The 27,924-nt window shown below is 45.9% G+C and overlaps 2 protein-coding genes across 8 annotated transcripts in view; both read left to right on the plus strand.

Moving 5' to 3' along the window:
- Window positions 1–1,332: 1,332 nt before the first annotated feature.
- Window positions 1,333–3,163, plus strand: Gmer (GDP-L-fucose synthase-like protein). Of its 2 annotated transcripts, none has more exons than XM_011154679.3 (7): window positions 1,333–1,415; window positions 1,506–1,646; window positions 1,745–1,859; window positions 1,931–2,059; window positions 2,144–2,357; window positions 2,477–2,614; window positions 2,782–3,017. In XM_011154679.3, the coding sequence occupies exons 2-7, from the start codon at window positions 1,522–1,524 to the stop codon at window positions 3,015–3,017; spliced, it is 957 nt and encodes a 318-aa protein (XP_011152981.1). In that variant the 5' UTR covers window positions 1,333–1,415; window positions 1,506–1,521. The 2 variants fall into 2 exon arrangements, with proteins under 2 accessions (XP_011152981.1, XP_011152980.1); XM_011154678.3 differs by having other exon boundaries at window positions 1,337–1,421; window positions 2,782–3,163.
- A 3,796-nt stretch (window positions 3,164–6,959) lies between these two features.
- The window catches only part of inaE (inactivation no afterpotential E), a 59,795-nt gene continuing 38,830 nt past the window's right edge, over window positions 6,960–27,924 (plus strand). For 2 of the 6 annotated variants that reach the window (XM_019845137.2, XM_025306350.1), the window contains exons 1-2: window positions 6,960–7,631; window positions 10,252–10,998. In XM_019845137.2, the coding sequence (XP_019700696.2) occupies window positions 10,904–10,998 (95 nt within the window). In that variant the 5' untranslated portion in view covers window positions 6,960–7,631; window positions 10,252–10,903. Of the gene's footprint in view, window positions 7,632–10,251; window positions 10,999–16,213; window positions 16,405–27,924 lie in introns of those variants that run through there. The other 4 variants (XM_011154682.3, XM_025306349.1, XM_011154681.3 and 1 more) reach the window with 3 other exon arrangements.

Below are 27,924 nucleotides of genomic sequence, written 5' to 3' on the forward strand. Positions count from 1 at the left end.
TAAGTGAGTTCAGTATGTATTTGTCCTAAACGATAGAGGGGATAATTCATAAAATTATCGTACTCGGACAAATATCGTATGACTTATTCTTCGCTGTAGTTAAACATCGTGATATTTTTCAATTGCTCAAAAGTAATTAAAGATTACTCTCAATAACCAAATAGATAAACCTGATTATCTCTCTCATGAACATTCTGATATATAATCTGTGGATTATATATTGATATAAATTTAATTTTATAATTTTTTCTCAGCCGATAATGATATCAGTTTTCACATCGAATTTTTTTCCTGCTCTTCAACATTATAGAATAAAATTCCTTAAATAGCCTGGCGAATCATTCGCCAGGTAAAAACTATCGAGTTTTCCGCATATTAAATTCGCATTTAAATGATGAAGTTCTACTAATATTTAATATTGTGGTGAAATATGACAAACGAAGGGTTAGTGAAACAAAGAATACTGCTATTCGCTCTTTTTAAAGCAAACGCCCTTAATGCGCCGCTGGACATTTAAATGTGCATGCAAACGCCATCTGTTAAGAAATCAAAGCATTATAGGCTTGTTTTTTATTGCTGAACTGGCTGCACTGACTTATTTGGTCTGTTCTTTGTAGCTGAACTGCTGAACAATAAGCTAGAGTGAGAAAACCTATATTTGCCTCACTTTAACTTATTGCACCAGTTCAACAGCGCAGCTACAAAGAACAGACCAATTGTACCAGAGAGAAGAAAGAGAGAGGTCACGGGCCGCTTTTAGCCGTGCCATTGCTGAATGCAATCCGCGGAGCCATATATCGAACTGATCGAACTGAAGTTCGATTCAGCGGCGCATTAAGGGCGTTTGCTTTAAAAAGAACGAATAGCAGTATTCTTTGTTTCACTAGCCCTTCGTTTGTCATATTTCACCACAATATTAAATATTAGTAGAACTTCATAATTTAAATACGAATTTAATATGCGGAGAACTCAATATTTTTTACCTGGCGAATGATTCGCCAGGCTATTTAAGGAATTTTATTCTATAATGTTGAAGAGCACGAAAAAAACTCGATGATGATAATCAATTATCATCGTAGTAAGCGTAGAGCGTAAAGAGAATAATTGACTGATGCCCATTTCTACCAACTTTGGTTAACTTAACCGTTTGTTTGGTTATTCCAACGGAATTGACCAGTCACATTTGTCGTTAACTAGAATTATTAAATGCGATTGGTCCATTCCGATGGAGTAACCAGTCGGTTAAATTAATCGCGGTTGGTAGAAACGGACATGAGTGATTGGTCAATTTTCTTATCTTACGATTACGACTAAAATTCGATGTGTAGCGGCCTTATTGGATTCTGTCAGATTTCGTCGCGCGTGCGCGTGTATCGCTCCGATATCATAATACTACACGAATTTTGGTGTTTGAAGTACAGGTTTTTTTTTATAAATTTTACATCATTAGGTGTCTGTAAACGATTGTCGCTGTTACGTTTGTAACGTGTTACATTTGTCGACAGTTATATTCTGTACAAAATGAAAGTCGTACTCGTAACTGGCGGTACTGGACTAGTTGGCAAAGCTATTCAAAATGTCATTGCGTGTGACAAGGGAGAAGATGAAAAGTGGATATTTATTGGCTCCAAAGATGCAGATTTGTGGTAAGTTAAGTTTATTAACACTTAGTCAATGATTGGTATGTAAGATGTGATGGGCTTGTATTATTCCATACAAATTTTGCTTTTCTTGCTAATCGCAGTGACAAGGAAGATACTCGCAGATTGTTTGCTGAGCACAGACCCACACATGTTATTCATCTGGCCGCCATGGTCGGTGGGCTTTTCCACAACTTGTCTCACAATTTAGACTTTTTAGTAAGTATATGTAGTTAGTATGAGTAATGTAGCTTCAATCAAGATTCTAATATCAAATTTGATTTCTACAGTTGAACAATATCCATATGAATGACAATGTTCTCCATATGGCTCACGAATATAATGTTTTAAAAGTCGTTTCGTGCCTTTCCACTTGCATATTTCCAGATAAGACGTCGTATCCCATAGATGAAACCATGGTAATGATATAAACAACAATATAAATCAAGTATATTTAATATTTTGAGCAAGTATGGTTGTAAAAACTCTGATTTATGTTTCAGGTTCATAATGGGCCACCACATCCTTCAAATTATGGTTACAGTTATGCTAAACGACTAATAGATATTGCAAATAGAGGCTACCATGACCAGTATGGCAGACTATACACCAGTGTAATTCCTTGCAATGTGTTTGGCCCATATGACAACTTTAATCCTAGCTCAAGTCATGTTATACCTGGCTTGATGCGCAGACTTTATGATCTGTGCAAAGATGGTATGGAGACAAGCTTCGATAACACTTTGATACTGACAGATGATCCAATATTATTGTTAATTTGATATTATTCTAATAATTTGATATTATTCTATAATTTGATATTATTCTTTTGTAAGGAAACACCGAGGATAAAGTATTCACAGTACTGGGATCTGGTAAACCTTTGAGGCAATTCATCTATAGTATAGACTTGGCGAAATTAATAATCTGGGTACTGCGTGAATACAATTCTGTGGATCCAATTATATTATCAGGTAAATGAGCATGTAAAATCAATCAGAAAAATTGCAACATTAAATCATTTTTCCTTGTCTGTCTACAATGAAATGCAAAATTAATGATAATTTATCGTCAATCGTCAAAATTCTATAAATTGACATTTTACTGGCAAACAAGTTGCTGAGGAGAAGTAATTTTTTAGTGGACGAAGAACAGGAAATTTCGATATCACAAGTGGCCGAGTCTCTGGTGCAGGCTTTCAACTTCAAAGGCAAAGTGGTGTATGATACGTCGGCAGCGGACGGCCAGTACAAGAAAACTGCGAGTAACGCGAAATTACGAAAGTACTTGCCAAACTTTCAGTTCACGCCGTTCAAACGGGCGATCAAGGACACCGTCGATTGGTACATAGATAATTACGATCGGGCGAGAAATTAAGGCGGGGAAGATCGGGTATATCGATATCGAATGTTACCTGTTAGAATTTGCGGGATACCGAAGATATGATACTTGTGAGTATTAATCGTATGGCTTTATCATATTGTAAAAAGTTATATTTTTTGGAATAAACGATCTATGCGATACGTGTGTTCCTCATCATCGCAAGTAACTGTGCGAGACGTAGATCAGCGCAGAACGCCAGCGCGAAACTGGGCGTTTTTCGGGCAACTGTCGACCTTTAACTGGCTCGAGCTCCGTAGAGAGATGCAGAGTAACGCGAGTATCTTCAGACTGTCAAATAAACATTCGCGGCGTACGAATATTTTTATTGGTCGGAAAATTTAAGTCCCTACTGAGAACGCGCACTAAAGATAGATCCGGGCCAAGCACCTGCCGTTGCATTTATTTTCGCTCGATCGGCGGCTCTCCTGAGAAGTGTATTTTAGGTCAGTTCGCCTAAAGTCCAATCCAATGGACCGTTTTGCGCTTTGTAGCTCGACCGTTAAGGTCGATGAGGAAAGGCGCGCGGTGACGTGACGGTAAACATGGATAGTCGCGAGGGAAATCACTATACACGAATTAACACTTTTGATTTAAAGATCTCTTCCGCATCTGGAGGAGCTCGAGGTAAACGCGAATGAAGAATATACACTGCGGTCGCCCATTGAATTTCGATACCGGGGCAACACGTTCCGCGACTCGCTCTTGCAAGTTACAATTCGCCCGCTAACGTGGAACAAAAAGGAAAGTTTTAATTAGTCGACGTCAGTGCGGGCAAACCGTGGGAGATCTCGGGTCTCGGGAACAATGAACCCCCGGTCGTCGATGGCGCCGACGAAGAGATAAAAAGATTGGCCGGACGAAAAAAAACTCGTCTCGACAATTTCCAGCGACGGGACTCGGCGACGATCGATTTGACCGTCGAAGATAACCACGTGTGGTTTTTATCGGGATCTCAGCCAAGCGGCGATACGAGGAAGGCTTTTCGGTGCGGTCGCGTTTCCCTCGGAGAAATAAATTACCTCCTCGCCCTCGAATCGTTTCCTACATATCCGCTGTTCTTCCGTCAGGCTTCTCTCTTCTTCCCTTCCTCTCTGTCTCTCTCTCTCTCTCTCTCTCTCTCTCTCTCTCTCTCTCTCTCTCTCTCTCTCTCTCTCTCACTCTCTCTCTCTCTCTCTCTCTCTCTCTCACTCACTCACTCACTCACTCACTCACTCACTCACTCACTCACTCACTCACTCACTCACTCACTCTCTCTCTCTCTCTCTCTCTCTCTTCTCTCTCTCTCTCTCTCTTCTCTCTCTCTCTCTCTCTCCTCTCTCTCTCTCTCTCTCTCTCTCTCCTCTCTCTCTCTCTCTCTCTCTCTCTCTCTCTCTCTCTCTCTCTCTCTCTCTCTCTCTCTCTCTCTCTCTCTCTCTCTCTCTCTCTCTCCTCTCTCTCTCTCTCTCTCTCTCTCTCTCTCCTCTCTCTCTCTCTCTCTCTCCTCTCTCTCTCTCTCTCTCCTCTCTCTCTCTCTCTCCTCTCTCTCTCTCTCTCTCCTCTCTCTCTCTCTCTCTCTCTCTCTCTCTCTCTCTCTCTCTCTCTCTCTCTCTCTCTCTCTCTCTCTCTCTCTCTCTCTCTTCAAAGTCCACCGTCGGAAAACGAATCCGACAGACTTTGAGCAAACGTAATTAACTTTCTTATGTGAGATGTATAAACGAATCACGGCGAAAATTCGCGCAGTCATAACGCTCTGATGAAATTGCGGTCCGTTTATTATTTTCTTTTTTCTCAGCAAAAATTTCGACAGAAAGCAATTTTTCCGTGACTCGTTAACTCCCGATATATTCTCGGCCGTAGGGCGAAATTAAAATTTCGCCGATGGTAAATTGCGTTTGAACTCGAATGAAAAATGTCGTACTTTGTTTGTCACCGTCACTGAAAACTTTATTATATTTTGCACGTCCTATCGCACGTGGTTCCTTTATTACAGTCACTTTTGTTGCAATTCGTTTACATATCAACAAATGTCAACGGGAGCTTTTTTTCTATCAGAAATTGTTTATAACTTTCATAATTGATTCTTACGTGTTTTTCTCTCAGTATGTGTGTGTGTGTGTGTGTGTGTGTGTGTGTGTGTGTGTGTGTGTGTGTGTGTGTGTGTGTGTGCGCGCGTATGCATAATTGTTTGGGTGTGCCTCGCGACCTGGCAATGCCCGCTTGATTATTCATTGGCAAATATATCTGTCAGCGACACGCTCGACACGTACACACACGCATACACGTACACGTAAACACGACCTAAAGATCATCGCTCGATAGGCCAGATGTGTCTGCCGTAAGTAACGCGCACGCGACAGATAAGATAATGAGGGGATGCTGAAGCGGAAGCGGTCAAATTACACACGCCCACATTTTCCGTCACGCTCGCGTGCGATTATTTTCTGTCTGTCTTTCTCCTCTTCTCTCTTCGACGGTGTGTTTCTTCTAGGACAAAAAAACACGTATAGAAATAATACAAGGTAAACGTCTCACGTATCCGACCACTTTGAAAAAAAATATTTATTTTATTACTTATTTTAACAATAATGAATGAATGAAAGTAATAATTATATGAAAGTAAAAAATTGCAATATTTGACGATTAGTTGGCAAAAATATATATTCAATTTGATACTTTTGTGCTAAAATAAAAATTAATTAAATCAGTATATGCGCTTATGGTTCGGCAAAAAAAATGGTCAATCGTTGGTAAATTCATTAAGAAATAGCAGATCTGTATTTATATTATTTCCCGTTTGCACATACTAATTTTCTAATTGCGGTCAGATTGCTGGGACAAATATATCCGAACATTGGGCCATAACCTATCTCAACTGTCCGGTCACACTGGTATTAATTAATGCGCTTCATTACTTATATGTAAATATTTCATTGATAATAGGTACATACATTGGTTTAAATCACTCTTTTCTCTGCTTGAGGGAATCTTGAGTTTTCGGAGAAATGCAAAAATACTTATGTAAAAAAACTATTTTTAATATTATATATTGTATTTTTTGCAAGGACCTACGCTTAAACGTCCGGTTACCAAGACATTTACCTTACATAGGGCCAGTTATTCCAATTTCTCTTGCACTAACTTAACTAGTTAGATAGTTAAATCATATCTTTTATCTAGAGATGTGCGAGAATCAAGAATTTTTATGTCGAATCGAATCTCGAGTCGAACCTCATTTTTTAAATTCGAATTCGAGTCGAATCGAATCATTAAAAAATTTGACATGACTATTAAACATGCAAATAATGACGGAAGATTTTAACACGAAAGGGAATATTGATATTGTAATATCATTTTTAAGTAAAAATATATATTTAAATATTTAAAGTAATTTATAATTAAGTTATTATTAATTATAAGTTAAGTCAATTACGTTAAGTTAAGGATTCAAACATACAAGCCCAGATGGCCCGTTTTGTAGCTGATGCACGCAAACGATAATGTATTTTTCATTACTATTCGTATTATTCGGATTCAAATCATAGGAATTCGAATAGTTCGCACATCTCTACTTTTATCTTTGTTTTCCCTTCGATTTAGACAAAGATAAACATATGACTTAACTGTCAATTAACTTACCAAGGAGTTGGCGCAACCTGTCCCCATAAAGGGCGCGCGCTAGAGAGAGAAGAGTATCGCCGTAAGGACGGATAACGAGTTCCGATGGGAGACGACGCGAGCGAGACTCGTGAGGAGCCGGACGACGGATGAAAAGGAAGATTTTCTCTCGAGTCAATGACAATGAGGCGATACAAAGTTGAATAACAAAGCAAAACAGCAGGAGAAGGAAACAAGGAAACAGAGCGCAGGACGTCGGAACGTAGAGGCGCAGGCGCGCGACATCGCGTCGCGTCGCGTCGCGTCGCGCGGCTACGGAGAAAGTCGGGGGGGGGAGTCGCCTCCGGGCCGGTGCGGTTTGGTCAGTAGTCGCTCTCGGGGTGGCTCGCGTTTCGCCGTTCGCTCCGCGGTCGTCTCGTGGTCCGAGAATGTGCTCCCGCGGTGACGCGGGCGGGTCGTGATACACGCTCAGCACGTGGTGCTCGCGAAGCCTCTCCTCTCCTCTCCTCTCCTCTCCTCGAGAACGGCGAGAACGGTTCTGAAGAGGCGGACGAAGGGCCGTCCTCTCGCGATGACGACGCGGAGGACACGCGAGGTCCTCCCGGGGCGATCCGATGGAGCCGGTAGCGGCTGCCTCGAGAGCTTGCCGTCGGGATTCTTGGCGACTCAATAGCGGCTGTCTCGCGGAAACGGGAGAAAGAAGAGAGAGAGAGAGAGAGGGGGGGACAGAAAGACGCTACACCGTCTTTTCGACGCCGTCGATTCGACGCGCGTCGTCGTGCGATCAAGGACGTCGAGGGTGACAACTCCTGGACAACGTCTTCGTCGAGCGACAAACGTGTTCTCGAGGAGAGCCGCACGACGCCGGCCGACGAACCGACATCCGGCATTGCCGACGGCGTCTGTTGCGTGGCAAGCGTCCTGCTCCGCCGGGTCCGTCACCGGGCCCGTCGTCGTCGTCGTCGTCGTCAGGTATCAGAATACTGAGGTGAAGAGCATCGTCGTGCGGTAGAGGTGAATACAGTTATACAGAAAATTGAAATTATGCGGAAAACACACAAGCACATGCTTCCAGCGGCCTGGAGACCGGCGTATATAAGATCGCTCGTATATCTATTGAGCCTCGCCGTAATCTTCATTGACGAGATCGGATATGCGCAATGCGTGTTTCTAGCTAGAGAATCGTAGCTTCCGACAGACGACAGATGACACACGCGTGTCGGAAAATGCGAGCGAGCGAGCGAGCGTGAAATTAAAGCGGCGACTCAATCTATCAATCGCGTTCGAGCGATTCAAAATGGCAGTCTTATGTCCTCGAAATTTCCCCGTTGCTTTTCCGTCGCCTTCGACTTCCGCGCCGTGTTTACATTCTTTTTCTCGCGTATCTATGCAATCTGTCGACTTCGCATCTCTCCCGATAAATCCGTAGTACTTGAGGGGGGGGGGGAAGAGAAACAAAACTGTTACGCGTGATCGTTGCGACGATCGACGGACGGACGATCGTGCGATAACAGTGGCCGATAGCGCGAGCGATTGCGAGCGGAGATAAATTCGCCGGTCCTTTATTCACGCGTCGCGCGCGAACGCGACTATTCGTCGGTGTACGATAATTTGATTAGGGGATATCGATTATTCGCAGACGCCGGGTCGACGAAGATTAGTACCGCTGAGAGAGAGAGAGAGAGTGAGAGAGAGAGAGAGAGAGAGAGAGAGAGAGAGAGAGAGAGGCAGAGAGCGAGGGAGGGCAGGGAGCGGGAGGGAGAAAGAAAGAAACACAGGGGCTGTGTCTTGCTTTCTCACCGTCGGCAGTGCGTTCGATTTAAATTCGGTGGCAGCCTCACGATCATTCGCGTGGGTGTCTTCGGGTCGGAACTTCTGTCCCGATCGAAGGTCGAGACGAGATAATTCTAAACGACGATAATCAACAACTTCGACGAGATCGAACTCTCTTATTACACTTCCATCGATCCATATGATAAGCACGAAAGTAGAAAGAGAGAAAGAAATATCATTCTACCGCTAAGATAAGTGATTACTCGGTCAGTTTATCTTTCTTCCTTTGAGCAACGATTTTCTTCTTTTGAGAACCACGACTTTAACAAGGAACGTTACCTTAACAATCTCTCCAATTATACTCATCGTACGTCATGCATCGTTTTCTAAAGTAAAGCTCATTTTCGCTCATCAGTAGACCCAGAGGAAGAGAATCAATTTTATTTTCAAGAATAACGTAAAAAATTACACAACGCCATCACGTACGCTTACATTCTGTCTTAATGGACGCGCCAAAATTCCGCTTCGCACTTCGGTGCGTTGATTAAAGCGCTCGCGGAAGGCCGTGCACGCGTGATTGTTGTTTCGACGGCAAGCTTCTCGTCGCTTTAACATCCCGGAAATGTCGGAAATTATTTCGCGCATTCCACACGCCGCGCTTTTCGCGAGGTCGGTGCGGACCTGAAGTGTCCCGACGACCGACTAATTTCAACTCGCTCGTTCCTCAGAGCGTTCGCGCGCTGACAGCCGTGTGTGTTAAATTCGCGGGTCGCGCGAAGCTCGTCGGATTATTTCACGAGTTATTTCACGGAAATTACGCGGGCCGCACGTCCGAGTTTTCGCGCGATTTTCCCGCGAGGTCATACACGGCTCGCTCTCGCGCTTTTCCGACGCCAAAGCGCCAAAGGAGGACGCGAAAGCGCGTGGTTACCTTAACGCAATTTCAGCGAGCGTCACTCGATTAATCGACAGATCCGGGTGTCGTAAAAACGCGGCCGCGGAGGACTTTATCGCGCGAAAATAATTATATACGTGCGTTCCTTCTGTTGTACGTCGTGAGAAATAATCGCGCTCGGGAAATGCGTTCCACCGTTCCTCGCGTGCGGCCGCCGCCGCCGCCGCCGGGTTGCGTTTTACAGCGGGTTGAAGAAATGCGGCTCATAAAAGTCGATCGTCCACAGCACGGCGAGAATCTCGAACGTGCTTTACGCGACGTGATTTACGGGACGCAAGTTCTCCCCGTGTTATTCAGAGATACTTAACTCCTTAAACGTGAACTCTCTCGTCTTTTTTTCCCGCGGCAAACGGAAGCTCCCGCTCGCCGCCTTTCTTTCGTTCTCTCTCTCTCTCTCTCTCTCTCTCTCCCCCCCCCCTCTCCCCCTCTCCTTCGCGCTCCTTTCGACGAAGCAATTTACTTGGCCATTTCGCAGTTTTCGAATAGCCCCGACTGTATCGGACGACGCGATCGAACGTTGCTCGCTAACAAGTTTGTCGACGATCACGCTGCCATAATTAATTCTCGTTCTCGCGGAAAATAAATCTTCAAATAAATCACCCGCATTCTGTTTTTATTCAAATACGCGTGGAAAAATGTCTCAGTTCGTACTGAGCCGGATTACTGAACCAGACCAGAAAAGCCGGTGACGAGAACGACACCTCTGTTCTTTGATCTCTGACGCGAAACACGACTAGCACATTCAAGCAGCGTTAAAACTCGGTTGAAATATCTGAGAGCGATTGAGAGATCTACTCGTGAAATCTCTCCTGCGTGAAAAATCTCCCCGTTCTCACAAGTTTTCGTCTGCCGCTCGGGCGATGGAAAATCCAGTTACATTAACAAAGTGGTTCTTCTTCTGTGCAGAAATTCTCACTGTTCCGCGCGGACGGAACGGAAAGAGGAGACCTGAGGAAGAGGACCCGCGGCGCGGAAGCCGGGAACGCTCGGGGACGGCGCTCCACGTGGCTGTCCGACCGGTATCTCACCGGTTGACGGTCGTCAACACCTAGCATCGACTGCTAGGACGTGGTGACAGGACGTCGTCGACTGAATCAGTGAATCAGTGAAACCGCCGAGTGGTCCCCGTTGACGAGGTCGTCGCGACCGCGTGACGCGATGCGGCGTCGCGCCGCTGCTCGTTGGTGTGTCGCGAGCTTGCCCGTAGGATGGACGACGAGAGGAAGAGGAAGACGAGTGATCGTCGTTGTCAGTATATTGGACGCGCCGCGCGACGCCGGCGTCGGCGTCGTCGACTGCCGTCGATTGCTTACCGCGACCACCGGCTGCGTCCGAGTCGGATTCGCGCGGTGATTCGCGTGTGAGGTAAACCCGCCGTCAACGCCAACGAGCCGCTCGCCCAATTGGATGGAAGAGGACGAAGGCGACGACGACGACGACGACGTCGATGACGACGACGGAGGCGGCGGCGGCGGCGGCGACGACGACAACGACGACGACGACGACGACGACGACGGCGACGGCGACGACGGAGGCGACGGCGACGACGTGACGAGAGATGCCTGGCATCGTGGTGTTCGGACGACGCTGGAGCGTCGGCAGCGACGACCTCGTCGTGCCCGGCGCCTTCTTGTTCATTCTGCACCTCATATGGTGAGTGACGATGAACATCCGATAACACGGAGAAAAGAGATTGGCTTGACGAGACGAATTCATCCAAGTATTCATCGAAGGAAACGGAATTTCTCTGATTCTTGTCAAATCAAATTGGGTTCTAACGTGGATTACTTATGTTAATTAGCAACCGATCTTTTTTTTTTCCGCGAATTACACGGTGCGACAATGAATAATGAAGAATGAATCATGATTACGACAGAGGGAACGGAGGGAATTTTATGTACACGGAGAAGAAAATTACAGTTACAGCATAACTGAAAATAGAATTCAAACGGACAAACGCAGCGTAAAGCCCGTGTCACACAATCCGCAATCCTTGATCTTCAATCCGTAGTGTGACACGGGCTTAAAGAAATAGACCTCGACGCTGAGGCATACTCGCGATAAGATTTTCCTTCGATTTTTCAGTAAGCCGGAAACGAGATTTCGTTTTTCTCCAATTTTAGTAGTAACCAGACGAAAATTCAGTTATACGAGAAATATATTTTTGTTACCGTGACCGAGACGTGACACTCGTTTGGACATTCTACATTCTGCAGCTGTCAGCACTAAAACTCGATTGAGGTAACCGAGGAACGATTGACTTTAGCAAGCTCTGACGGAGTTTAGCAAGCTCTGACGGACATTTTTTTGTTCCCGCAACCAAATTTTCTGTGATTATTCCCGCGCGACGGAAAATTCAGTTACAGCGGAATCCCCCGCTTTTCCCGCCCGTGGAACCGAAATTTGCGACGTACCGTTGGACTAAAAGATCATCAAGATAAACGAAAAAGGTGGTCATTTGCAATTTGTTGCGGCATCGCGCGTGTCACACAGCCCGGTAAACGAAAAACTTGAAGATCGACGATCGAACTTTTAGCCGCACGAGAAGGAAACAAGAATGTTTGTCGGAGGACCGGGCGGCGAACAGAAAGATCTCGTTTCCGGTTTACTGGAAAATTGAAGGCACATCTTATCGCGAGTGTGCGCTGCGACAACGTCGAGATGTGTTTCTCTACTCTACGTTTGAGTTCTATTTCTGTCCGAGCTAATGGCTCGCTTCATTATAAATTCAAATCAATTCCTTTCAATAAATTAATCGCGCATATTCGTAGGCGCGATTAATGAACACGACGCGCATCGTGTTTTCTCGAAGCGAATTTACGGAGAGCACCGAAGCTTCGAAAATACCGTGCTCGATCGTGTTAACGCGCGACTCGCGCAGCAACTTGCCTGGAAAGTTATTAATCACGATCGCCGGCAATTTTCCAGAGAGCCGCCATCGCGGTTCGTGTAACGGTTCCACTTGAAATTATTTGGCCAATTAAAGATTTCGCCGTGCCACACGTGTAGAACACATCGGATCTCGTTTGCTGAATTTATCGCTTCTCTCTCTCTCTCTCTCTTGCGCGCGCGCGCGAATCCAATTTTACCGAAATATTCTTACGATTCTTCCTCCCTCTTCCCACCCTCTCTAGTACTCGAGGTGTAACGCAGGGCTATTGGCAGCGAACATGCAAACACACACACACACACACATTTCGTCTTGGAAACATCGTTCAATCTATATCCGATTTTACGCGTGCAAGGAACGTCAATTAGGAACTCCCTCACGAATTCAATTTCATTCAATTCATTTCTGTTGCGACCCGCTAATCGACTGCACGAATATCGGTATGTATGACGAACGTGCGTTCGTCTAGAAAGCTGCAGAATTATCTGCGAACATAAGATGAAACGAAGCTCGTTGCTTCGCAAAGGAACGAATGTACGTAGGGGACATCGCTGAAAGCGAGACTTAACGGTACATAATTTAACGTTAGAGTGAACGCCAAAGACACATAAACGTCCCTTCGGCGCGATATGTTTCCTCAAACATGTTTTAGCCCGGAATCCCGAGTTTCGGTCGCGAGAATCGGTCGGATTTATTTCAAACGCGAATAGGCGGATAAATAGATGCGTTTATTGTCGTTTCAGAGCTCAACCTTCTAGAAACGTTTGTGAAAAGTGCATAAACGTTACTTACAAGAAGTAATAAAATACTGATGCATGAGGTGATTATAAAGAATAATAAAAGTTCGCAAGAAGCGATTAAATAGTTAGTTAAATAAATGTCACGGTACCATAAGTAAATATTTTTCGCCAGTTACAGATTTAATGAGGTTTCACGAAATAGAATGAAGCTCTCTTATTTTTTTTTCCTTTTTTTCTTTCTTCCCTTTTCTTTTTTTTCTTTCTTTTTACTTTCTTCCCCTGCTTATTATATGGGATTCTTCTTCTCGTCGTTATAGTATTGTCTCAACTACTGTACATCAAAGAGGTCAGACCCCGTATATTATTAACAAATAAATAAATAAAGAAATAAATAAATTAGCGCTTTTCGACAATTCTTGAAACGGATGAGTGAGAAAATATCCGTCTTATTTCACTTGATGGCACGTAATAATAGTGAAGGTATAATAACAGTAATTGCAACCTCCTACTTCGAGAATACATCTCGAAAGCGGCGTCGTAAATTCAGTCACATTTATTATCCACAAGTTACGCGCCGCCTCCTCGGCAAAACAATCGGCTCGCACGCGCTATGCGGCGCAAATTGCAATGAGCTCAGTCGATGCGAGAATTCGCATCCGACGAATCCGCGCGTGCCGAATGCCAGAGCGCGCGCGTCGCGCTTTCCTCGCGTTCTCTCGGTTTCCGCCGCGTGCAATTTTCGCGATTAGCGCGACGACAAGAGCGTGAAAATAGTGGCACGCCGCAATAAACCGGGGGGGGGTGGGGCGGGGATCATTTTCAGAGAGTGCGAGCGAGCGAGCGAGAGAGCGAGAGAGGGAGAGCGAGACGGCGACCTTGATTATTCTTGGAACGGGGTATTGGTTTGTTATTTTCAGAGTTTGTTGTGTGCGAACGCCTGGATATTAAGAATCCTCTTTCGCCTCTTTCGACGTGAAGCGATCTGCACGCGCCTCTCGAAAACGCGTCTCTCGTTCTCCCGATGTTTTCCCGTCGTTTCGCTCTCTTCGCGCTCTCGTCACGTGCGCTCGCAATGTTACGGCTGGTTGAACGTTGAACTCTCGACGACCGTTAAATCGAAGCCGAAAAGCCACTCGTTAATAAATGGTAATCTACGCGTCGGTGACGCACTCCATAACCATCAGACCGAAGAGGCGCCGTGTTGCAACAACGGATCGGAAAGAACTGCGTGGAAGTCACAACGAGAAGCCGACTTGTGGCAGAGTTCGTCGGTTACGCGACAGGATGTTCCCCAACCGACCGCTTAATCTCTTTTGTGATTTCTTTTACGTGCATCTTCCGTGTGAGACGCATCCGGTTATTGTTTTGCAAGATAAGTCGGTCGCGCGCGAAAACACTCTTCCCGTGCATTATTATTAGCGCTGATCGGGAGAGTCGCTTCTCTCTCTCTCTCTCTCTCTCTCTCTCTCTCTCTCTCTCTCTCTCTCTCTCTCTCTCTCTCTTTCTCTCTCTCTTTCTCTCTCTCTTTCTCATTCTGGACACCGTCACACGGCAAATTGCTCGGACATTTTGCGCTGTCGATGCTTTACAATTCCAATTCGTGCGAGCCTCCGTTACAATTCCAATTGCCGCTCGAGTGTATCGGTGAAATTGCCGCAAATCAACATTCCCTCAGCTCAGCGGACTGAAGTCGTGGCGGTTCCGTTCCGCGTTTCGCGCGACCGACGCTGCGCGCGTACCACTCGAGGCTCCGTTCAAATTTGAGAGTTTTAAGCGGACGCGACGCGCTGGAAATTCGCACGCGACACCACGTCGCGTGAGAAAATAACGAGGCGCCGGCCGGCGGACGCCACGCTGTTGCTCGGCGACGCGCGTTCAGGCGGACCGACAAATCAGCAGACAGCGCATCGATATGTTAACACTTTGCCGGCCGCTGTCACGTACGCGTGACTTTTGCTCGCCGACGGTTATCGGCCGCTGTCATGTACGCGTGACTTCGGTTCAACGCGGCAACAATGTTTCCACTATGCTTCTGTTTTAACTGTATCCCGATTGTCTTTTCTTGACATTCTTTAATATCACCGTCGGCGAGCAGTAGAACCCGCGCCGGCGGCAGCGTAACGCCCGTGTCACACTACGGATTGAAGAACAAGGATTGCGGATTCAAGATTGAAATTTGACCAATCGGAATGAAGCAAATCAAAACCGAAGTTCGTTGATTTGTCGAAATCTAATCTTCAATCCGCAATCCTTGATCTTCAATCCGTAGTGTGACACGGGCTTTAAGGCGATGCGAGAAGTGAGCGGCCGGCAAAGTGTTAACCCTTTTTAACGCCTACTGCTAACTATAGTTAGCAGAAACGCGGATTTAAGAATCCATAACTTAGTCGAGAATGGAGATATTTTCGTGTTCTGTGCACCTGCACTGTAAAGGTGAATTCTTCTTCTAAAGGATGGTATACAGATTGCATGTTAGATTCGGTTTAGTCTGTTTTTAGCTCAGTTTTAATGATAACGTGTTTTGTCAAATTCCAAGTAGGCATCCAAGTTAACATTGTTACTGACATCAAGAAGTGCACTATAAATGAATAGATTGGTATCTGTTATAATTTTATACATTCGGAAGCTTTCTCAGATGCAAAATGTGAAATTAAAAGAATACAGAAATTCAGAATAGCGAATCCAGTATGGTGGACACGAAAATCAAGAAATCAAGCTATTTCCTTGAAAACTCCGTCCTGGTAATCCTGGTGACCTACAGCGCTTTTTATGCGGCGAAAAATGAAGGGACGATTGACTATCTAAATGGTGATCCATAAGATATTCTTCTGAAATAGTAAGCTTGACGCTCTGGATGATAAACTTCTCACTCACAAATATAGTAAGGTTTCAGCTGAAAAATGTCAAGCTGACTGTCAGAGTGTTATGTCGTATAGATTACCCTTCATTTTTCTCTCTGTATAGATTGCTCATTTCGTATATGCTTTTAGGATCCAAGTCATATTCACCAATAAAGAAAAAACGAACGATAAAGAAACCAATATAAAATTCTGATATTTTCTTCGGTTATCACTACTTATGGTCTCAGTTCGAAAAACTCAAATTTTATTCTTAAAACACTTATAAAAAGGTCGCGGGCGTTAAAGGGTTAAAATACACGGCGTGGATTTTGCCGGCCGACATGGCGCGTCGGTCGGCGGCGGGTCCGACCGGTCCGCGTCCGGCCGTTCGCTCGTTTCAGTTCGCGTTCCCGCTCCCCGCCGGTTGGTCGTCGCTCGCTCGTTCGCTCGCTCGCTCGCACGCGTGTAGGTTATGTCAGCGTGGTCTGCCCAGAATGCCGAGCCTAGTCGCCTTCGGCAGACGATGGAGGGTCGGCAGCGACGATCTACTGCTGCCCGGCGCCGGCCTATTGTGCGTCCATCTGTTCGAGTGAGTATTATTCCATTTTCGTTGTCGCGCGTTGCGAGTCTTCGCTCGAATCGCCGCCGAACGTACCACGGCACTGCTCTGGGGGTGGATTTTTCAGAGGTCGCCCGGAGCCGGCGAGAATTTGCCGCGCGCGTAACGACTTTGTGATAAGGGTTGTAGCGGGCGAAAAATCCAATTCAACCGGGAGATAGCTTCTTGTTCCGCGGTGTCTCGAAAGGGGGACGTAGTGATCCAGAGCGGATCTATGAATAGTTGATCGAGTCGATCGATCGGTCGAGTGAGCCAGAGCGACACAGAGAGAGAGAGAGAGAGAGAGAGAGAGAGAGAAGGGGAGGGGGGAGGAAGGGACAATAGAATCTTTCGCTCGATGAAGACATTGTATGCGTGTACATGTTATCTGAAAATTTCACGCGAACGATGCGACGGAGATTAACGAAAGAGAGAGAGAGATATTCGCTTTCGATAGCGAGTCGGATAAACATGAATCCCCCTCTCGAATACTCTGTAAATTTCTCGGAGCGGAATCTCGTTCGAAGTGAAACACGGCGGCGGTATTTCTGCTCGAAGCGCGACGGTGAAAATATCGTCGGCCGGGTGTACGTAGGAGTGAATGCGAGAATCAGGGCAAGAATCGCCGCCTCGAATTCGAGTGACTCAGCGGCGCGGTCGTCGCAGTTTTCGAACGAAATTTCACTCCGAGGAATTTAGAGAGTAACGTTCGCGGAAGTTCCGCTAATTACGTCCGCTTCACGCGCGCAGCGCGACCGCGGAGAGTCTTTACGCGAGATGATTGCGAAGGTAAATAGCCGCGGGTGTCGCGTCCTATCGGGAAAGTTTTTCCGACAAGAGAAGCGCTCTTCTCCGACAGGGACGTCCGCCGGAAGATCGCATCTTCTTCCAACCACGGAATAATGAACGCTCGTCGTTGAAAGCGCGCGTATGTGTGTGTGTGTGTGTGTGTGTGTTTGCAGCTTTAAGTGCGAGTGCTGGCGAATTGCATAATTTTCTCGCTGTGTTTCGCCAGTGAGTGAATGAGTGAGTGAGTGAGAGAAAGAGAGAGAGAGAGAGAGAGAGAGAGAGAGAGAGAGGTGGGGAGGGAGGGAGGCGCGAAGTGAAATATTGCTGGAAAAGTGCGGCGATAACGCCGCTTCGCTCGGTGATGCAACGCTCGGCAAGGGCGATCACACAGGGACACATACGTTCGCATGTGTAACATCTCTGACGAGTTTTTCAAAGTTTCCTGTGCGTCGCTGTTCCCACGAGTGCATTCATTAGCGTGCGGAAGTGTTTGACGATCGCACGTATGAGCGATGCGCGCGTTGTCGAAACTTCGTAATCGCGAATTTCGCCCGCGCGAGCGCGCGCTCGCTATTAAAAGTTGCGATCACTTTTGAGATTATAAGGCGGGGGGGTTCCGCGAGATTCATGTCGACCGCAGCAGGCATACACTGGGGGATCTCTCGTCGGAAACTCTCGTATGAATAGTTAATCAAACACGAGGTGTATAGGAACGAGGAGAGAATCGTGCTTGAGAAAAGTGTCATGAAAGTTTCCGCGAACTTGCCGTTTAGTGATCGCGCGCCCTCCGACATTTCGGCGTAATTATCCAACATTACGATCACGTGGATTATTTACGTCACGTTACAGTCAGCTGTTTGCGAAAAGGGTGACGCATCTGCATCGGTCTATGTCGAGATAAATAATATTGATTTAATTACATCTGATTAAAATTCCAGCAAGTTTGGAGATATGAGAATATCTCTCGCGCGTCTCTCTCTCTCTCTCTCTCTCTCTCTCTCTCTCTCTCTCTCTCTCTCTCTCTCTATCCCGCTCATTCTATGCTTATCAACCTCGTCACGCGTAATGACTTATTCATGTTTCGGTAGCATAGATTGTTTTATGAAATTACAAGGTAGTTAGTTGCATTAAGGAACACCTGTGCAATGTTGATCTTAACGTGGGTTGTCGAGGTAGTAGTGTCCCTTTAAAACATTTTAGCCGATGGTCATTGTTTATAAAAATAAAAAAATGTTAATCTACGTCGTTTCTGTGTCGAGATACACTTTACCTTTAAAGAGGTACTTGTACTTCTTTTTTTTTCTTTGCAAATTTCTATACTTGCCTCCAACATTCAAGCCAAACAGACGGCGATTTTCGCGCGAAATGAGATTTATAATAGTAGGATATCAAGAGTTTGCAACTTTACATGCAAAACGAGGTCCATCCGCGCCGGGGACGGTGCTCTTCGCGCAAAATGAGATCTATAATTGTACGGTATCAAAGGTTTGCAATTTTCCGTGCGAAGCGAGGTCCTCCTCACAACTCATGTCGAGGAGGAAATGATCAGGAATGTCGCCCTTGAATGTTGACGTTCATTTAATATTTTACCGGACGACAAATACTCGGCGATTCATATTGGATTTATATACGGACATTTGGAAAACAGCATAGATCGCCGATTAAAACAAAGCAAACACGTGATCTGCCATCGGAGGTGCACGTTCCTCAATGGTAGCAATCATCCGTTGCAATCGGTGTAATTGCTCTCTCAAGACAAGACAAATGGAGGAAGCAGAAACGTTAATCAGCCGACGATCGATCGTCGACGTGATTTATATTATCATTTGCAATTATAACAGCGCTTGATCGATGATCGCGATTCTCCGCGTCTTTGTCGAATAATAAACTTGGCACGGATTATTCGCAAAAAATATTACACGACAGCAGAGAGAGAGAGGGAGAGAGAGAGAGAGAGAGAGAGAGAGAGAGAGAGAGAGAGAGAGAGAGAGAGAGAGAGAGAGAGAGAGAGCAGAGCGGGTCGGCTATGTATTTCCCGGAATGTCTCTGTTTTCGCGAGTTCCACTTCCCTCCTCGGTCGGGGCCGGCAAACTTTCGAGCCGGAGCGATCTGTTTTCGCGAGCTCTCCGCGACTTCTTCTCGAGGAGACGACAAGTCGAAAACGCGTTCTTCTGACACGGGCGGCGGTCGCGCGCGCGCGAGTCTATTTCATCCAGCACCCCCTCCGTCCCCTCCGCGTCTCCGTCGCGCACTTTGACTCTCGGCCGAGCGCGCGTGACGCGTTTCGATCAATTGAAACGCAAAGCGAAAGCGTATCGTATTTTTCTAGAGACCGACGCGTTGTTCGAGTCACGTCCGCACTCGGATTACAAATACGCGAGTCGGGCGCCGTCAAATGGCATCCCGTGACATTTCACATTTCGAAAGTATTAAAGCCACCCTGCCTCTCCCCCTCCCCAGCCAGCGGCCGCGACTTTGGACGAAACGTAGCTGACACGGTCAGATCGGTTTTGACCTGAATAAACACAGTGCGTGTGCTTTATTTTGTGTCACTGCGATCGAGTTTTCCGCTGTTTTTCCGCCGAGAAATTCAAGGAGGACGGGGAGGAATAACATGAAATTTCGAGCTTAACGAAACTCGGAATAAGAATCAGTTGCAGCTCTCTTCTCTTCTGCAATGAAGCCGCGGCAAAAGTTACTCGCGTCGCTCGCTCTCCGGACGTATTTCTCGGCGGGGGGGGAGGGGGCGCGACGCGCAGGTGTCCCCTAGAGCGCGAACTTTTCTTTTCTACTCGTTCGCGTCTCGCGGAGGATTTCCTACACACCGGACGCTCCGCTCTTGCTCAAAGTTGCAAAAAGTCGCGGCCGATCGATACCGACACGTGCGAGACCGAACGGCAGCTTTGTTTCCGAATGGCGCGTGTTCTACGCCCTCTCTCTCTCTCTCTCTCTCTCTCTCTCTCTCTCTCTCTCTCTCTCTCTCTCTCTCTCTCTCTCTCTCTCTCTCTCTCTATATCTATCTATCTCTCTTTCTCTCTCTCTCTCTCTCTCTCTCTCTCTCTCTCTCTCTCTCTCTCTCTCTCTCTCTGCGCGCTATGAATCATTTAAGGGGTGACTACACGTATCGCGCGCGCCGTCATTGTGCTCGCCTCGCTCGTCCGATGCCACGCTGATCACTAACAGCCCTGTATTATATAGGGTGTCGCGAAATCCTTCAATACGTTTTAACTACCACCGATCGATCGTGCGACGCGCGAGATCGCGCGATCTTGGCGCGATCGCGCGCACTTGGTGGCCCCCTCAGGAGATGAATTAATTAAGATCTGGCGAGAATTACTTGACTTCTAAATGACATCCGTCACTTAATTAAGCGCGACGAGATATCTCGTTTTTCCGCGGTGGTAAAATGACTTCGTCTACTCTACCGATTTATTATTCGCTGCGTTTGTCTACATAAAATTCCTGTCTTTTCCTCCTTCCTTTTCTGTTTTTTATTATCCCCTTTTTTATTTGCGTCAAATGGGTCTGACATAAATGAAGGAGAAAAATTGGACGAAACATTTAAACGTATGTGTATGTATCCCCTAAGAAGAGAACGCTAATGCGAGAACGATTGGTTGAACTGTATCGTGAGAAGTCAATTTAACGCAAAGTCGAATCGAAAGGAAAATCGCGGTGGCGCGATCGATACAGCAACTCGATCTCTCGTCGGCGTTATCTTCACGAGAGGGCAGAAGTCGCTCTTGCACTCGTGCAGAGAGAGAGAGCGAGAGAGAGAGAGAGAGAGAGAGAGAGAGAGAGAGAGAGAGAGAGAGAGAGAGAGAGAAAAAAGAAGAGACAAGGTGGTTATTAGTGCGTCAAAGTCGCCTCTGTCGCCGCGTGTGTACACGAGCCGTTAAAAATCGTTGTAACGTTATCCGCTCTATGTGTACCGAATACTATTTTTTCCTCGTCATGCGCTCGGCTATATAAAGATCCCGAGAGCCTATAAGCTCTCGTCGTGATTTAAAGTACGCTGGGCGACACGTTGCGTCGCGTTATGGCCAACTTCTACTTTTTACTTACTTTTCTCCGTTAGTTTCCCGTACATACCCGAGGGCGATGGCGTTGTGTTGACCTTTTGAGAGAGAGAGAGAGAGAGAGAGAGAGAGAGAGAGAGAGAGAGAGAGAGAGAGAGAGAGAGAGAGAGAGAGAGACGAGTTTCTCTCGCCTATAATGTTCGCTGCGAGATATGAGATAAACTGAGGCTGCTTGTGACAGGGTCACTCGCGACAGTTGGAGTTAATGACAATTGCTTTATTCCCACGGAGCTCTATCTTTCTCTCTCTCTCTCTTTCTCTCTCTCTCTCTCGCTCTCGTCGGGACTTACACGCGAAAATCTCTCCAGTGGATTGTGTGCTCATGTAAAACCGACACTTGTCACAACTTGCTGTCACAGTAACTGCAACAATCAGCTCCGTAGATGGGGCTAATTGTTGTTACAGATGCGATCGTTCGATGTTTATCTCGTCGCTGTTGGAAGAAAATTGGCAGCTTTTTAAAGCGGCAATTACAGCGACGCGACGCTCCTTGCGTCGGTCGCTCTTGTTATACGTTTTACGTGCGTTAATCGTATCTTTCGTCACCATTAACCGTGTTTCAATGAAAAATCAATTGTTGCTTCCCTCGGCGAAGAACAACAATGCCAGATGAATATCACGAGCGAGTGCGTCGAGACACGCTCTTTTCTCGCCATTTCCCAAGTCATTGATCGCCGCGACCCGACCCATTTAACCGTGCTAAGAGCAGCGACAGGTCGGCAAAGTTTGACGAACAACAGCCGCGTCACGTAATAGAAGCGCCGAAATAGAAGCGTTGTCAGCCGGTTCTTCTTCTCCTCGCGGCGAAGACGTTCTCTCCGGAGTCTCGTCCCGCGACTTGCCGTCGCGAATCAACGACCAAGTTTTCCCCTTGACGTCGCCTTTTTTTGACGTTCGTCTCTTCTTCCCTTCGTTTCGTCGACTTGCCGCTCACGCGGCTTTCTTATCAGACGTTTTCCATTCGTCGCGTCGCCGTGCGTCGTGAATGCGCAACGTCGCGGCATCCTTCATTGAAATTACGTTATGCGCACGCGGAGAGTCGCGGTACAATCTCGCTGTGCAATCTCGTCATTGTCATTCTTCCAGCAACGTGTCGTGCACGAGGTGAAAAACAATCTAACGCACTAAACAAATCGGAAACAGTATGTGCAAAACACGAGAGAGAGAGAGAGAGTCGCGCGGCAGACTTTGGAGAGAATTCACAACGATACATCCCGGTCGCGGGAAGCGGCGGGAAATGGCGCGAATCCGCGGTTTATTTATTCCGCGGTACGTCGAGAGATTACGCTCGCGTGGGGAAAAAAAAAAACATGTCGCACATTCAATAACCGTATGTACGCGCGTGGGTTAAAAACGCTGTGTATCCCCGCGGGTGTATCGCCACGAGTGTGTGCGCGCGCATGCGTGCGTGCGTGGGAGGAAAACAGAACATAAAATATTTATGCATGGCCGTAATTGCATTATAAATATTCTCTCTCTCTCTCTCTCGATTTTTTCTCGGAAATCTCACACAAAGACGTATCCAGCGAGTGAATGAGCGACATGTCTTATTCATGAGCTCCGATGTCGCCTTATCACGCAACCGGGTCGCAACCGTAACTTTTACCGCGTTTTGCAGTTTTCGACGCGGCCGAGGACGCGAAATTCGAAGATTCGCGGCGCGTCGCGAAGCGATAATTTTCTTCATCCGGGATCAGCGACGAGACGCTCGGTTACGTTTGCGACAACATTCCAGCGGCGAGAATGCTGCCGGTTTGCCACGACCATTTTTTTCCGCCGATAAGCGCGTCCTACGTCGCGGCTTCCTTCGGGCGTGCTTCTTATCGTTGATGCACTTCGATGTGTCATCATTGCGTAATACACTCGTAATCGGAGTCACACGAGCAAAGTTCACGCGTTTCGCGAGTACTTGGAACCTGTTTGTCATGCGGCATTCCGCATATGCGAACGAAAGGGTGACACATTAGATCATCTTGCTGAGCTTTGTACGCTCGTTAATCTGTCATCAACGAGCGTCATCAACGTCGCGCGCGGTCGGACTTTCGCCAAGCGCGAATCGGTGGGTCGTGCTTTAAGCGTGATACCCTGGATTTCAAAACGGTGTGGACACTTCTTCGTAGGCAGTTCAGTAGCGTAGCGTAAATCTCTGATATCTCTGATGGATATCGGAAACAAATTTTCTCCAGAGAAAATCCAGAGAAAAAGTGGCTATGTCGTTTGGAGACCCAATGTGGTATACCACATCTATATTACTACTAGACTACCAACTCCCAGGTTTCTAGAGATAATTTTGGGCCCCGAAAATTATGTATTACATAGTATGAGTCTGTGCATGCGTAGCGTAAATGGTAATGATGTGTATATATACAAGATGTCCCCTTTTAAAGGACCCACTCAAAACACTGCGTTAAATCGAAAGATGTTTAAGACAAAAGTTGTTTGGCTTGAAGGGGGACATAAGACAGCATTTTCTTTATAGATGACGCCACTTTCGAGATATTCACTGATCATCAATTTTCTTAATTTAATAATTTTGAGATTTCCAAAAGTCGATAAGTTAACAAAAGTTAGGGCCCTATTATAGTAATATATTCTTGATAGTAAATAAAGTAAAAAAGTCTAATACTATTTTTTCTTTCGACGAATAATTAGCGAGATATCGTAAGTTAAATGTTGAAAAAGTTACCAAATTTTCCTTAAATATCTCAAAAAATATGAAGCAAATAAAAAAATGTTTCAGACAAAAGCTGTTCAAATTAATTGGTAGAAAAAGATGATAATAATAATAAAAAATTGGGATCCGTTTAAGAAAATTGATGATCGGTGAATATCTCGAGAGTGACGCCATCTACAAACTATAAAAAGTGCTGTCGCTGTCTTATATCCTCCTTCAAGCCAAGCAACTTTTGTCTTAAACACTTTTTGATTTAACGCACTGTTTCTGAAATATTTGAGTGGATCCTTTAAAATGGGACATCCTGTATGTTACTTTTTCATTTCAACCAATCGGATATCAGTATTTTACCACCTGCAGGACGCATGCGCATGAGTTCAGCGCATACATTGTTCTCGGAAGCATGTATTATTTTATCCTAGTTAGCAGTCTAGTAATAACATATATACTCACTGAATTCGCACAATTTCTACAGATTTTGTTCCGGGGCGAAACGTCATCCTTCTTCGACCCATCGTCTCGATGTAGCGTCTCGCTTTTGCAGAGAGCCGTCCCTGCGGCCGGCTGACGGCTGTATGGATCGTCGCCAGATTTCTCATTTACATCGACCCGCAACTTAATAAACGCGCCGAGGTTTTATGAATGCCCCTATCATGTCGCCATAACTCAATCTATCTCTGCGCGAAGTCTGCGATTAATTACCGGCGATTTCCAGAGGAGCGCACGCTCCTCTCGTGCGCGCCGCGAGAAGCAACTTGCTCGGCTGATAGACAAATGACGCTTTAGCGGTTAAGCTGGTGGAGCCGGCAAGTTAATGTTTCATATTTTTTTCTCAAACTAACGATCGCAATTTCGTTTGCTGGGTGATGGACGGGGAGGACGATTGAAAGGAACGAGGGCTGTACGACCACCAAACGGTTCAGCACCCCCGCGTGTACCAGCGCGAGGGTGCAGGATCCTTCCATCGCGGCGATGCAAATCCACCCGCGTCCCCTCCTCGAGATTCGCCATGCGGTTTTCCCCTTCGACCTATCGAGTCGTGGGTTCGATGTACAGAGCGCATCAAGAACTGTCGTCGCAGCTATAGTCTCTGACGAATCTGGGCTTTTGATGATTTTCTGCGAAAATGCAATTTCTCAAAATTATCATCAAACGCGTGTCGGTCGAAGGAAAGGAAGGGATATCTGGTCCTTCGAATTGGAAATTGGATTCGTGAAACCAAATTCTACATTGTTCTATATTTGGTTGGGCAAAGACAGAAATTCTGAAATGCGCTGCGTTCGTTGATTGTCGCGTGAACGAAACTAATCCTTCTCCTTTGTGCACATATCTTGAAAACTAGACGTGAATCCAAAATTCTGTTAAAACCATTTCGATTGAAAACATCGAAGATGAAAAATGAAAAGATCTGAAATTCTCTCTCTCTCTCTCTCTCTCTCTCTCTCTCTCTCTCTCTCTCTCTCTCTCTCTCTCTCTCTCTCTCTCTCTCTCTCTCTCTCTCTCTCTCTCTCTCTCTCTCTCTCTCTCTGTCAGACTTGAGAGTTTTAAGCCGGAGTGTCGCAATTTTCATTTTTTCACACACAATCCAAGTACTATGAATAATTCCTACTTCTAAAAGACGTTCATTTTACTTCAGCATGTAGTATGCAAAGAACGAGCGGGGGGGACCCTAAGCGCTAAGGCCCTTCTGAGGCAACCTGTATAGTGCTTCGTCGTGATAAATGGTTCTTTGTCTCTGAAGCTCCAAACGCTCAGAGAGGTGGCAGTTTTGGTGGCAGCGCTCGAGTATAAATGGCCGTTCAGATGGAATTTTCGTCGAACGTAATGCTCTCGGCCTTTATCTCAGAACTCGAGCATGTCCTCTTTACCGCGAGAATCCGGGACTGCGAGCTCGAAACCATATCACGCACGGAAATAGAAAATTGCTCGAATGAACGTGTCGAGTGAAGCCGAAGCAAAGGAGTCTAATACGAGCAATAATAATAATCCAATTAGAAGATCCAATTAATTGAATGCTCTATATCCATGATATAGTGTGCGACAACGGAACGCAATCAGGTTGTTGCTCGATCGCAGACGGCTCGATTCCCTATCAAAGGCGATTAATACGCTAACGACATTAAGCCGTCTTTGCTGCTCGACGTAGCAGCTGCCAAGCATGCCGGTCGCTTGCATCGCTTTTATGTATATACGTGTCGCGCACACGCGAGAGACGCGCATTGTCCGCCCGCGAGGGTTTAATTCAGTTAGGATCATGTTTGCGGCGGATTCGAGGCACCGCGCTCGCGATAATCCGTAAGGATTCCCTCGTGAACTTTGCGAGTCGCGACAGCCAGCTATTTCCGAGACAGTTGGACAGCGTTTGCCTGCCCGCGTCGCGTCGCGTCGCGTCGCGTCGCGTTTCGCCCTCGACCATCGACCATCGACCATCGACAAGCGTATTATAACCGTCTCTCGTCGAGGATGCTCAACGAGAGGGCTCCCAGGACAGCGATCCCTTCTGATCGTGCGCGCACGCAGGAGTCGCGAAGTCGCGCGGACCGAAACTTCGGGCCGAAACGTCGAACGCGAGTTTCGGACTTTCGGACTTTCGGAGTACCGGACTCCAGCCGGATACGAAAGACGTGCCCGCGCCGAAATGTCGGGGGTCACGTTCGCCCGCCCGGTGCATTGCGGCACCGGCCGCTCTCTGCTTCGTGCAAATTTCCGAATTGATCCGCAGGCGCGTTAATCGCATTAATCTCGCTTCGCTACTCGTGCATTGCGCCCGAAAAAAAGTATTCTATTTGTAAAGTGATTTTTCCCTCATAGTCACCTTCACCTATGTGAAGTCTCGGCCCCTCATTATCAAAATTTGAAAAAAAATTATTAGAGTTCTAGTTGCCCGCCGGAAGAGTTGTAGAGTTCTCATAGAGAACTCATAGTCTCATATTCTAAGCGAAGCCTTTTACAGAAAAGGCCTCTCCTCTTTCAGTCAAGCGATTAAAGTGAATTATTCGTCTAACATTTATTAGATATCATTCTGTTTTCCTCTTACTTCAAGAGGATTTCCTCTTATATCAATCAATTTTTCTCTTATACGAAGAGCAATATATTGATTTGAATGTCGGCTTCTTCTGTTCAGTCATGCTCTACCTCCAGACATGAACGAACAAATATTTGTTAAGTGATTTCTTTCATATCCTAAGCGAAGCCTTTTACGGGAAAGGGATTCCTCTTTCGATCAAGCGATTAAAGTGAACCGTTCGTCTAAAATTTATTAGATTTATTGTCCCAACTGTTTTCATCTTACTTCAAGAGGATTTTCTCTTATATCAATCAATTTTTCTCTTATATGAAGAGGAATATGTTGATTTGTTGTTGAATGTCGGCTTCTTTTGTTCAGTCATGCTCTACCTCCAGACATGAACGAAAAAATAACCATATGCTCATGGGTCAGAATATTTGGAACACTTTTTAAAAAAGGTATGCTTGTTGCTGCAACATGTGACGGAGATAAATTTTGACCATACTTGGTCAAATACAGTTTCTGTAATCTATTTGCAAGAAGTTGAATAATGTATTCTTTCTTTCAATTATGTCTCGTACAATTGGTTATGATGAACGAACATCTTTGCAGCTATGAAGTCCATAACAAAACTGATTGGAAATTTATTTGTTACGATGATCTTATTTCATTCGTGCCTACTTACTGCAAAACTGAATTAACTGAACTGATGTGACCAGTGAGAATAAAGTACAGTAAGAATAAATAATAATCCTCTTAAAAAAAGATTAAATAATCTGTGTATAAGAGGAGATTTATATTAAAATCATTAAGATTTGCATTATACATGTAACGTATAATCTATCTAAGACTTTAAGAATAATGTGTTTGTAATATTTTCCTCTTAATTTTAGAGGACTCCATATTCCAAGAGTAAAATCCTCTAAAATTTAGATGATCTCGCTTGTTCTGAAATTACTTTT

The sequence above is a fragment of the Harpegnathos saltator genome, unplaced genomic scaffold (genome assembly GCF_003227715.2).
Source record: "Harpegnathos saltator strain DR-91 unplaced genomic scaffold, Hsal_v8.6 scaffold774, whole genome shotgun sequence".
NCBI classification, from domain to species: domain Eukaryota; kingdom Metazoa; phylum Arthropoda; class Insecta; order Hymenoptera; family Formicidae; genus Harpegnathos; species Harpegnathos saltator.